Here is a 12913-nt window from a genome sequence, read left to right as displayed (position 1 = left end):
TTTGGTGTTGGGAGGTTCCAACACGGTTCTGAGCATTTCTGAGGCTCCATGAGAGTCCTCTGTCAAGCTAATGACATTAAAGAAGCGCTTGTTGGGAGGCAACCCAATGTTTTATGGTTAACTATTTTCCTTTGTTATTTTATTTTTTTTTTGTAGGTTGATGATCATAAGATGTCACAAAAACATTGAAAAAAGCAAAAACAGAATAAAAAAAACAGGAAGAAAAACAGCACACCCTGGAGGAGAAGAAGCTGGCGTTCAAACGCCAGTAATGCTAGCTGTTGGGCGTTTAACGCCCAGTCTGGCACCATTCTGGGCGTTTAACGCCAGAAAGGGGCACCAGACTGGCGTTAAACGCCAGTAAAGGGTTAGAACCTGGCGTTAAACGCCAGAAATGGGCACCAGCCCGGCGTTTAACGCCAGAAATGGCTCAAAACGTGGATTTTGATGCCAATTGGTGCAGGGATGACTTTTCCTTGACACCTCAGGATCTGTGGACCCCACAGGATCCCCACCAACCCCACCACTCTCTCTCTTCCTCTTCACCCATTCACCAATCACCTCAACATCTCTTTCTCTTCACCACTCACATCCATCCTTCATAAACCACCACTTCTTCCCCTTTTTTGGCCGAACCACAAAGCCATCTCCCTCTCCCCCATTTCTTCTTCTTCTACTCTCTTCTTTCTTCTTTTGCTCGAGGACGAGCAAACCTTTTAAGTTTGGTGTGGTAAAAGCATTGCTTTTTGTTTTTCCATAACCATTTATGGCATCCAAAGCCGGTTCAACTGAGAAGGCATGACCTCAAGCCCATCACTAAGAAGAAGATGGAGCAAACAAGAGACCCCTCTCATCAAGAAATCCCTGAGATACCTCAAGGGATGCACTTTCCTCCACAAGACTACTGGGAGCAAATTAACACCTCCCTAGGAAAATTAAGTTCTAACATGGGACAACTAAGGGTGGAGCACCAAGAACATGCCATCCTCCTCCATGAAATTGGAGAAGATCAAAGGATCATGAGAGAGGAGCAACAAAGACAAGGAAGAGACATTGAGGAGCTCAAGCACTCCATAGGATCTTCAAGAGAAAGAAAGAGCCGCCATCACTAAGGTGGACCCGTTCTTTAATCTCCTTGTTCTTTATTTTTCTGTTTTTCGAAAATTATGCTTTATGGTTATCCATGTTTGTGTCTTATGATCATTAGTGTCTTAGTGTCTATGCCTTAAAGCTATGAATATGAATCCATCACCTTTCTTAAAAGAAAACTGTTTTTATCACAAAAGAACAAGAAGTACAGGATTTCAAATTCATCTTTAAAACTAGCTTAATTAGTTTGATGTGGTGGCAATGCTTTTGTTTTCTGAATGTATGCTTGAACAGTGCATATGTCTTTTGAATTTGTTGTTTTTAAGAATGTTAAATTTGTTGGCTCTTAAAAGAATGAGGAGAAAAGAGAACTGTTATTGAGGATCTGAAAAATCATCAAATTGATTCTTGAAGCAAGAAAAAGCAGTGAAAAAAAAAAGAAAGAGAAAAGAAAAAAAAAAAGAGAAGAAAAGAAAAAGAAAGAAATAAAGTGGTGATCCAAAGCAATAAGAGTGTGCTTAAGAACCCTGGACACCTCTAATTGGGGACTTTAGCAAAGCTGAGTCACAATCTAAAAAGGTTCACCCAATTATGTGTCTGTGGCATGTATGTATCCGGTGGTAATACTGGAAGACAGAGTGCTTTGGGCCACAGCCAAGACTCATACACTAGCTATGTTCAAGAAGCATCATACTTAACTAGGAGAATCAATAACACTATCTGAGTTCTGAGTTCTTATAGATGCCAATCATTCTGAACCTCAGAGGATAAAGTGAGATGCCAAAACTGTTTGGAGGCAAAAAGCTACTAGTCCCGCTCATCTAATTTGGAGCTTAGTTTCATTGATAATTTGGAGTCTATAGTATATTCTCTTCTTTTTATCTTATTTGATTTTCAGTTGCTTGGGGACAAGCAACAATTTAAGTTTGGTGTTGTGATGAGCGGATAAATTGTACGCTTTTTGGCATTGTTTTTAGTATGTTCTTAGTAGTTTTAGTTTAGTTTTTATTATATTTTTATTAGTTTTTGATTAAAATTCACTTTTCTGGACTTTACTATGAGTTTGTGTGTTTTTCTGTGATTTCAGGTATTTTCTGGCTGAAATTGAGGGACCCGAGCAAAAATCTGATTCAGAGACTGAAAAGGACTGCAGATGCTGTTGGATTCTGACCTCCCTGCACTCGAAGTGTATTTTCTGGAGCTACAGAAGCCCAATTGGCGCGCTCTCAACGGCATTGGAAAGTAGACATCCTGGGCTTTCCAGCAATATATAATAGTCCATACTTTGCCCAAGATTTGATGGCCCAAACCGGCGTTCAAAGTCACCCTCAGAATTCCCAGCGTTAAACGCCGGAACTGGCACCTAATTGGGAGTTAAACGCCCAAACTGGCATAAAAGCTGGAGTTAAACGCCAAGAAGAGTCTCTACACGAAAAATGCTTCATTGCTCAGCCCAAGCACACACCAAGTGGGCCCGAAAGTGGATTTTTATGTCATTTACTCACCTTTGTACACCTTAGGCTACTAGTTTTCTATAAGTAGGACCTTTTACTATTGTATTATCATCTTCGGACATCTAGTTCTTAGATCAGATCTTGGTTCTTCTGGTTCCCTCTCTGGGGCCGAAACCAATGATCACTTTTGTTCTTATGTATTTTCAACGGTGGAGTTTCTACACACCATAGATTAAGGTGTGGAGCTCTGCTGTACCTCGAGTATTAATGCAATTACTATTGTTCTTCCATTCAATTCCGCTTGTTCTTTATCCAAGATATCACTTGTTCTTCAACATGATGAAGGTGATGATTGACGCCCATCACCTTTCTCACCCATGAACAAGGTGACTGACAACCATTCTTGTTCTACAAGCATCCGAGGCTTAGTGAATATCTCTTGGATTCTTCGGAATCTTCGTGGTATAGGCAGGACCTGATGGCGGCATTCAAGAGAATCCGGAAGGTATAAACCTTGTCTGTGGTATTCTGAGTAGGATTCAATGATTGAATGACTGTGACGTGCTTCAAACCTGTAACCTACTGGGCGTTAGTGACAGACGCAAAAGAGTGATTCTATTCCGGTAGGGGAGGGAACCAAACCGGTGATTGGCAGCACTGTGACAGAGTGCGTGCATTAGCTTTCACTGCGCGGAGGGGAGGTAGCTGCTGACAACAGTGAAACCCTACACGAGCTTGCCATGGAAAGGAGTAAGAAAGGATTGGATGAAGACATTAGGAAAGCAGAGAGACGGAAGGGAAGGCATCTTCACACGCTTGTCTGAAGCTCTTACACCAATGATATACATGAGTATCCCTATCCTTATCTTTTATGTTATTTTCGTTCATCACCATTATACATTTGAGTCTGCCTGACTGAGATTTACAAGGTGACCATAGCTTGCTTCATACCACCAATCTCCGTGGGATCGACCCTTACTCACGTAAGGTATTACTTGGATGACCCAGTGCACTTGCTGGTTAGTTGTGCGAAGTTGTATTGATCACAATTTCGTGCACCAGTCGCCGGAAAACCTTTCTGCCACCGGAGCTGCCCTGAAACACCATCGGAGTCTGACAGCGCCGTTGCCGGAGTTCTGAGGCCACCGGAACCACCGCCGAAGCTTCTGGCTACTTCTGTCGTCGCCGAAAAGGTTGCCGGTAAGGCCGTAAGGGTTTCATTTGAGGTTTCTGCTTTTTGGTTTTCAAGATGGTTTTGATGCTGTGCAGTTTTTCTAGTTGATCCACCGGAGTTTCTGGCCGCCGCCAGAGCTGTTGCTGCCGCTGGTTTGAAATCGCAGCTGCATCGTGTTGTCATTTCGGTAAGAAATTATGTTTTGAAAAGCCTCGCGTTAGTATTTTGTTGAGTATGGTTAATGAATATGAATTCTAATAGCGTGGGGTCGAGTCCTGATTATTGTATGTTGCGACTAGTGTTGCTGGGGTTATTGCGAATGTGGCTTGAAGCTGAGGTTGCGGTTGTTGATTTCGGGTTGAGGCGGAAAGGACTCTGTGAGACGTTTGGGTTATGGTATTTGCATTTTGAGGTAGGGGCGCTTTCCAAAAACTATGTTTTATGTATTGGAATTATTACATATGGATACTGATGTGAGATATTGTGTATTTGGTGATTGTAATTGCCTTATGTATTATTCGATTGACTCAAATGATTATGGATGTTGGTTTGGCTGAATTGTTGTGCAGCTCTGTGAAATGTAATGTTTTAAAGTTGATTCTTTAAAGATTTGAAATCTGAGTGTAAACCGTTGATGATTGGTTTGAATTGAGTCAATTATTTCAATTGTGAAAAGTCGAATGCACTTTTGAGTTCAGCCTGGTTTATTTTAATTGACTTGGTTTTTGGACAAATGATTTGTTATTGAGCCGTCTTTTTAAAGCTTTGGAAATGAGTTAAATCGGTTGATATTGATTTAATTTTGAAACGGTTTCCTTGCGTTATGCCAATGAGGCGACTGTTGGATTTAGCTTGATTTTGAATTGATTTTTGAATTCTGGACTGTTGAAAGGGATTGAGGAACGGTTTAGTTGGGACCCGAACCGGGTGGCAAAGTCCAAGTTTTAGGGGAGATGCTGCCAAAATTTCTATAAAATCCGAGTCTTTTTGAAATGTTATTTGGGATATTTTGAGTTTAATGCCTTTCCTAATTACTTGGAGGATTGTGAATTTAGGGCTTCTTTATTATCTTTACCTAGAACAATTACGAAAGCGATGAAGCTACGCTTTGAAAGAATTATTGAAAAGAGAATCATGATTCCTCCTTATTTTCCAAGAAGAATAGTTTGTTTTGGGTACGATTCATTCGAAATAGAATTTTGCTTTGAAGCTATTTTAAAAGGTAAAACGGGTTTATGTTTTCTCTATTAAACATAAAGATTGTCCCTTGGAAGAGTTGTTCGTGGTTTTGAAAAGGATTTGGATTTCGATTGATGAACCTTATTATTCTGACATTTTAAATAAGCTTCAGAGTATCTTTTGAACTCTAGTTAAACACAATAAAAATGATTCTCTTGGTAGTTTGAAACGTTTCAGATTTAGTCGTGGAATTGAAGCCGGTTTTATTAAGTAAAGGAAATGGCTTTGAAAGGAGAGATTGATTTCATGACTCGGTTTGGTTTAGATACTATTTTATTACTCAAATCGAAAAGCCAAGGTTTTAATGATTTTAAATGAATTTGGCGAAATGAGTTATGTTATTCTCCCCTAAAGACTTGGAACTCTGTCGAAAAACTTTTGTTATAAAATCCCATTGTTGGATGGGTGATTTTGAATGCTTTGAAATAAATCCTTAACTTGCCATGGTTTCGGAAGTTTTGGAAAGAGAATGCCAAGAGTGGCTTTGTTTTAAAGGGGAACTCACCTTGAGTAAATTTGGCTTATGAGCCTGAGATGATTTGAGAAACGAGATTTCTAAAGCCAAGGCTGAAGAGAGTTGAAACTCGATTTCAAAGTGAAACGATTTGAGAAAAAGTAATTTATGGCTTAAATGCTGATTTTATGAATTGATGATGTTGAATGTGGAAGTGCTGTTTTATTGTGAGCCGGAATGGCTGTGTATGATTATAAATATTGGTTGGTTCTGGATTGAACCGTGAGCTAGAATGGCTGTGTATGATATGAATATTGGCTGGTTCTGGACTGAACCGTGAGCCCGATGGCTGAGATGGATGTTGATCCATGGATGAGATTGAATGCATGTATATGCTGAATGATTGATAAATGTGAATGTTGCACTTCCACTATTGGAGATAAGAGTTTTCTTGGGAGAAAGCAGTGGCTAGCCACCACGTGCTCCAGGTTGAGACTTGAAGCTCTTTTGACCCTATGTCGTCAGGGTGGCCGAGCACTGTGAAAGCCCCGGATGAGCTCACCCCCATAAATATTCACCAGTGAGGGTGATGGATATGGATCATGATTATGATCAAGTTTATATTGAGTATAACTCGAGTTGGGGAGACACGACAGAGGGACAGTCCAATAGTTAGCTACTAGGACTTGTCGGGTTGGCTCTATAACCGACAGATGATATCATCAGCCACTAGGGACAGGCATGCATCATATGCATCTATGTGACATTGTTTGGGTGTGCATACTGTACTTGGTTTGCCTATGTGATTAACTGCTAATTATTCTACTTGCAATAACTGTTTGTTTGTGCTTGTATCTTCCTATTTGTGATTGCTACTGAGACTTTGTTGGTTTGTGGTGATGGGTTGTTGGATTGGATTGTTTAGGCCTAGGGCCGTGGTTGAATGGAGATGGACCCGATAATTGGTTTCGGTTTGGTATTTCTGGTTTGGAAAAGTATGAAATGCTAATTTGGCTCAGCATGGTTAAACCTTTTTGAGAGGCTTTTGAGTTTTTAAGAATTGAACGGTTCTTCTTTCAGAAAAGATTTCCGACTTTACTTTTATCGAAAAATTGTTGTTTTTGAAAAGAGGCATAAGACGGTTATTAATCACTGGTGCGGTTATCTTCACGTATCCTATTACAGTAATTCTCAAAAATCCTCTACTGAGAACCCTTTCGAGGATGATGTTCTCACCCTCCTACATTTTTCCCCTTTCAGGATATGTGCGCAGAAGTCATGAAGGGTTTATTTTAGTTGTTGTTGAGATGCTCTGTATTGTCTTAGTTATGGTTTATTGTACCCTCGCCTTTATCTTAATATATTCTGTAAGAGGGATAGGAATTTTATTGGGTAATGTTTGTAATATTATTTATAAATATATGTATCTATATGGATGTATCCTTTATGAGTTTTTGTAAGTTATATGGTATCTATGGATGTACGTTGTCGAACGAAAGTATTCTTGGGAGCGTTATTGCGGTTTAAAGTTTTAAACAGGCTCATATTTTAATATTAAATAGTATAAGTGTCGTAGTAATGTCCGAGCTATCAGAGTTGCGCAGCCGGAAGCGTGGGATTTGGTAGTTAGGATGTTACAACTAGCCATTGTATTTCACTCTAATGAGTAATGAGGAGAATTCACGTTCACACCATATTTATACATGTCGGACGCTTGATAATCAAAACAGTCAATTTCAAATTATATATATATATATATATATATATATATATATATATATATATATATATATATATAAAATTCGAAATAGCCTTATTCGAATTACTATTCAATTCTTCCATGCATAATTTGAATCAGTCTGATTCGAACTGCCCTAACACAACATGAATGCATAATTCAAATCGAGCTTATTCGAACTACCCTAGAACTACATGCATGTATAATTCGAATTGGCCAAATTCGAATTACACTTCCCTACTAATTCGAATTGGTCTAATTCGAATTACTCTTGGTTTTTCTAATTCGAATGGGTCTCTTTCGAATTACATAAGAAGGTGTTTTTGGGTGATTCAGATAACGTTTTTTATTTTAGTAGAATTGTGTAATTTCTTTCTTTATTTAGTTTAATTTCGCATTTTATCCTAAATTATACTCTTTTTTTATTTGTTAGATCTAAAAATTTAATTTCATTTTAAAATAAAAAATTATACTATACACACTAAATATGTGTATTTCAAAATCTATTTTATATATATATATATGTGTGTATTACATACTATTGTTAGAATATCATTAAAATAAACATATAGTTAGTATATTCTACTAAAATTTTATGTAATTATCTTATTTTATATACTAATAGGTAAATAATAAAATAATTATACCTTTTAAATTTTCAAAAATATCATGTCAGATCACGTGAAATAGTTTTTGTTTTCTCATGACTATATATAACTATAATTTTATATAAAATGTATTTATATATTTATCATATTCAAATAGTTATAAAATTGCTATTATCATATTTAGAGAGATAATAATCTGAAATGATTTTATTTGTCTTAATTATCCACTCATTAATATTCATGACTAGAAATAACATTTTTTCCAACCACATGTCCACATCTTTCACTATTAAAAATATGTTGTAACTGATAAATAAACTTATTCAAAGATAGGTCACGGTATGTTGTGTCAAAAAGTATTGCTGAAAGCAAAAATTTCTTAAGTCGCATGTAAAGATCATCTTATATCCGCAACAATTCTTGCTGTGATAATCAAATTTTATCAACATATTCAATCGGTGTCATAATTCATCATTGCTTGCAGCATCATTGATCGCTGGCATAACCAGTATTTGCCACCAGCAACTTCATTCGCTGAAATAAGATGTCATTACCTAAAATAGTATATAAAATATAAAATAACTTTAAATTGCTTTGATTTGATCTTCTATTATTTCTCATTATATTTGTTTTTCATTTCACCAAAATCTTTACTATGTATAAAGCATCTTTTTAACGTGTATTTGGATTAAAATTTGTAAACGAGAGTTTATATAAAATTAATTTTATAAATTTAATTTTGATAAAAAGTGAATTAGTATTAATGTGATTTATATTTGATGATTTTATATTAAAATAGATTATAATAAAATAAATTTTATTTAAATTATATTATTTAAAATTATATTTAGATAAAAATTATAAAAAAATATAAATTTATATCATATAAAATTATATTATTTTAATATTTTTTTATTATAATTTTTTTAAAAAAATTTAAATTCATGTGTTAAAATTTATTATTCTTTTAGTTATAAATTTTTAGTATCTTTCTTTAGAATTTTTTTGTATTTAATTATATCTTTCTAATGAAATTTATATTATAAAAATTAACAATACTAAATAAAATATATACTAATTTAAAAAAACATAGTAAAAACTAAAAAATATACAAAGTCAAATAAAAAAATAAGGTTCTATAAAAAATATGTATTAATAAAAATAATTAAAAAAATTTATATAAACAATAAATACTAAAATTTCTATTAAAGAATACAATAATATACATGAGTGAACATAAAAAAACTTTAAATAAAAATTTCCATACTATTAACAAAAAAGAATAAATAAAAAATTAATAAAAATTAAAACTTAACAAAGAATACTAATAATAATATTAAAAAATGTTTATTTGTAGAGCAAAGTTATGATTTTCTTAACTAGTACATTTTATTAATTACACTATTAACTCTGCTGTGTGGTGAGTGGTGATACAAGGTTGGATTTTTAAAACCATGGTTAGCCAAAGTAAACGCTTTCACATGTAAGAGTTTGATGCAAAAACAACAACTTGACACACAGATATACACATGGTTCTCAAACAAGGTGACAACCAACCAAATCAAAACTTATATTTAGCCGAAAAACCTTGAAATTCATCGTAATGTCCATTTTAACATTACAACAATTTAATCCATCCCACAGAAAATAACAAGAAATAAAGCACTATATTTCTTTCACTCTAGAAATCAAATTAAAACTCTTCACCACCTCACAAGTCCCAACACTTCACACCCAATTAAATTCATCACTAGCTATCAACAACAATAATCCCACGTTATGGCCACTCCGCCACTCAAGAACAACAATGACATTATTGATGATGAATCCTCCATTGATGATGATCAAGAAGAAATAACAACACAGCTAGATCTACCTTCTTCATCAACAATGGACGACAATAACATCACAATAATGCAGGAGGAGATCATGCAAACTGAGAGGGGAAACAACAAGAGGTACATACCTCTTTTAGTGATCAATTATGTTTGCTTATTTATTGGTTCAGTCACATCAAGCTTGCTTTCAAAATACTATTTCAACCACAAAGGTTCAAGCAGATGGGTCTCAACATGGGTACAATCTTCTGGGTTCCCACTTCTTTTGATCCCAATCACCCTCCCTTACTTTCTAAACCTCACAAAAAGAAAACCCTTTACCGATTTCACCACAAAGATGGTAGCTTTATCAATCTCAATAGGGTTCATGCTTGGAATCAACAACCTCCTATTCTCATGGGGTAACTCCTTCTTACCCGTTTCAACCTCTTCACTATTGCTTTCTTCCCAACTTGTCTTCAATCTTGTACTCTCAATCATCATTGTGAAGCAGAAACTCACATTCTCTAACGTTAATTGTGTTGTGCTATTGACGTTGAGCTCTATCCTGTTGGGCTTGGACTCTAGTCACGAGAAGAATGAAACAAAAATGGAAAAAGACAAGTACTTCATTGGATTCTTCTGCACAATCGGTGCAGGTTTGTTGTTTGCACTGTACTTGCCTGTAATGGAACTTGTTTACAGAAGGGTCTATTGTTACCAGATGGTTATGGAGATGCAGCTCATCATGGAGGTTGCCGCCACTCTTCTTGCATCAATAGGAATGTCCATCGATGGTGGTTTTTCACACATGAAGGTGGAAAAATGTTTTTTGATTAGCTTCAATAATAAAAATTAATAATTAAATTTGACCAAATAATAAAACCATTTTATGTGTCACATCTTTATTGCTCAATTTTATATATATATATATATATATATATATATATATATATATATATCAAATGAATATTTGCTATATTTTACTTTTGTGGTGACAAAAAAAGAAATATTAAAAATTTTAATTGTAGGCAAATAAAATATTTGATAGAGACCATTTATATATATATTTACTTAGTCATTTATAAACTGAAAAAGTAATATTTATTTTAAGATATGAATTTAAATTTTACATGTTATTAAGACAATAAAAGATTTTACACGTTATCTAATTAAATTTATGTGCATGCATTTAATTAAATTATTTTTAAAACAATACATAATAAGATGTCTGTATATAAAAATTAAACTCATAACAAACACAAATATGTATATAAACTCTTTAATTCCAGTTATTTTCTCAAAATTTTTTATCCCAAAAGGCCAAAACTTATACTAAATACAATTATATACGAAAGAGAATAAAAATAATTTATGTATATAAACTCTTTAATTCCAGTTATTTTCTCAAAATTTTTTATCCCAAAAGGCCAAAACTTATACTAAATACAATTATATACGAAAGAGAATAAAAATAATTTATGTATCTTTCTTCTTCTTTCAATATTTATTTTCTAAAATAAACATAGAAATAGCATGTATAGATGTTAGATGGTGCCCTAAATTAAGGTTTATTATTAAGTTGATTTTTGTAATTTTATCAAATTTTTAATTAAACTTTTATACATATATATTTTTCAATTGAATTATTAGACATTTTTAATTTTATAATTAAGTTATTTTTATATTAAAAATATTAAATTTAATAAAATATTTTTTATATATATGATACAAAATTTAATTATAAAATTAAAAATAATATAAAAATTTAATTAAAAAATATAAAAATTTAATTATAAATTTAATAAAATTATATCATCATAGTAATTAAATATTAAATTAATTTTATTATCTCAAAAAATGATAGATAACCATTAAAAATTATTATTTTTTGTTATTATTTTATCGTTAATTTAATTTTTTTAATTTAATTTTTTTTGTTTAATAATCTAATAATATGTTTTATATATTTTTAAATATTAATAACTAACTAATAAACAAAAATAATAAATTTTGATGGTACTCTAATATTTTTCTAAAAACTCTCTCCAATTCAAAAGTGCATGTAATTGTTGTTAATAGCTATTGAAGAGTAGTGCAGGTCGAAAGCGAGAGGGTGTTTGAGAAAGGAGGAAGAATATACTGGTTGACGGTTACAGCTAATATGGTGACATGGCAGATGTGTTTCATGGGGACGGCGGGGATGATATACATGACGTCCTCGCTCACAGGAGGGATATGCACGACGGCGCTGGTGTCCATGAACGTTGTCGGTGGAGTACTTGTCTTCCGAGATTCCTTCAATGCTGTTAAGGCTGTCTCCACTGCCATCTGCATCTGGGGCTTCTGCTCCTATCTCTATGGCCTCTATACCAAAAACAGCCACCACCATAACCACTCATCTTCTTCCATAGAAAAGGACAAAGAGAACGAGATGATTCCTATCATCAACCCTTCCCTCACTCGTTGAATTTTAAGGACTCTTTTTTTCTGTTAATAAAAAGTGGAAACTCACATGCATTGTAAAGTTAAAAATAATTAGATAATTTGATATGTTTAATTATCAAGAATGGAACAAAAATGAAAAGAGACAATCAGTGAAAGTTTGTTGTTTGAACTGTACCGCCTGTGATGGAGCTTGCTTAGAGAAGAGTTTATTGTTATCAGATGGTTATGGAGATGAGGTTGTTGTCAGCCTTCTTGCATCAATAGGATGGTGATTTTTCACACATGAAGGTGGAAAAATGCTTTTTAACAAGCTTCAATAATGAAAATTAGTAATTAAATTTGACCAAATAATAAAACATTTTTATGTGTCACATATTTGTTGCTCAATTATATAAATTTATTCATAAAAAAATATTTTTGTTTCGGCATATTTTACTTTTGTCAAGACAAAAATAAAGAAATATTAAAAACTATAATTGTAGATAAATAAAATATTTGATAGAGACAATTTATATATATATATATATATATTTGCTTAGTCATTTATAAACTGAAAAAGTAATATCTGTTGTAAGATATGAATTTAAGTTTTACATATTATTAAGACAATAAAAGCTTTTATACATTATCTAATTAAATTTGTGTGCATGCATTTAATTAAATTATTTTTAAAATAATAGTTTCATAGCATAATTTTTTAAACAATACATAATAAGATGTCTATATATAAAAATTAACCCTATAAAATTTTTATCAAACACAAATATGTATATAAACTTTTTAATTCCAGTTATTTTCTCAAAAGTTTTTATCCCAAAAGGCTAGAACGCATACTAATACAATTATATATGAAAGAGAATAAAAATAATTTATGTATCTTTCTTCATCTTTC

General features: G+C 33.2%; 1 protein-coding gene across 1 annotated transcript; it reads left to right on the top strand.

Moving 5' to 3' along the window:
• The first annotated feature begins 9535 nt into the window (after positions 1–9535).
• LOC130974769 (probable purine permease 4) lies at positions 9536–12043 on the top strand. Its single transcript, XM_057899623.1, has 2 exons — positions 9536–10390; positions 11675–12043. The coding sequence occupies exons 1-2, from the start codon at positions 9536–9538 to the stop codon at positions 12041–12043; spliced, it is 1224 nt and encodes a 407-aa protein (XP_057755606.1).
• The last annotated feature ends 870 nt before the right edge of the window (positions 12044–12913 follow it).

This window comes from Arachis stenosperma, chromosome 4 (genome assembly GCF_014773155.1).
Source record: "Arachis stenosperma cultivar V10309 chromosome 4, arast.V10309.gnm1.PFL2, whole genome shotgun sequence".
NCBI lineage: Eukaryota > Viridiplantae > Streptophyta > Magnoliopsida > Fabales > Fabaceae > Arachis > Arachis stenosperma.
The sequence above is the reverse complement of the archived record's forward strand: the minus strand, read 5'-3'. Positions and strand labels throughout refer to the sequence as shown.

Coding starts and splice junctions, on each gene's coding strand:
- LOC130974769 (XM_057899623.1), top strand. CDS start 9,536: ATGGCCACTCCGCCACTCAAGAACAACAATGACATTATTGATGATGAA. Junction 10,391..11,674: donor GTGGTTTTTCACACATGAAG/GTGGAAAAATGT, acceptor AGAGTAGTGCAG/GTCGAAAGCGAGAGGGTGTT.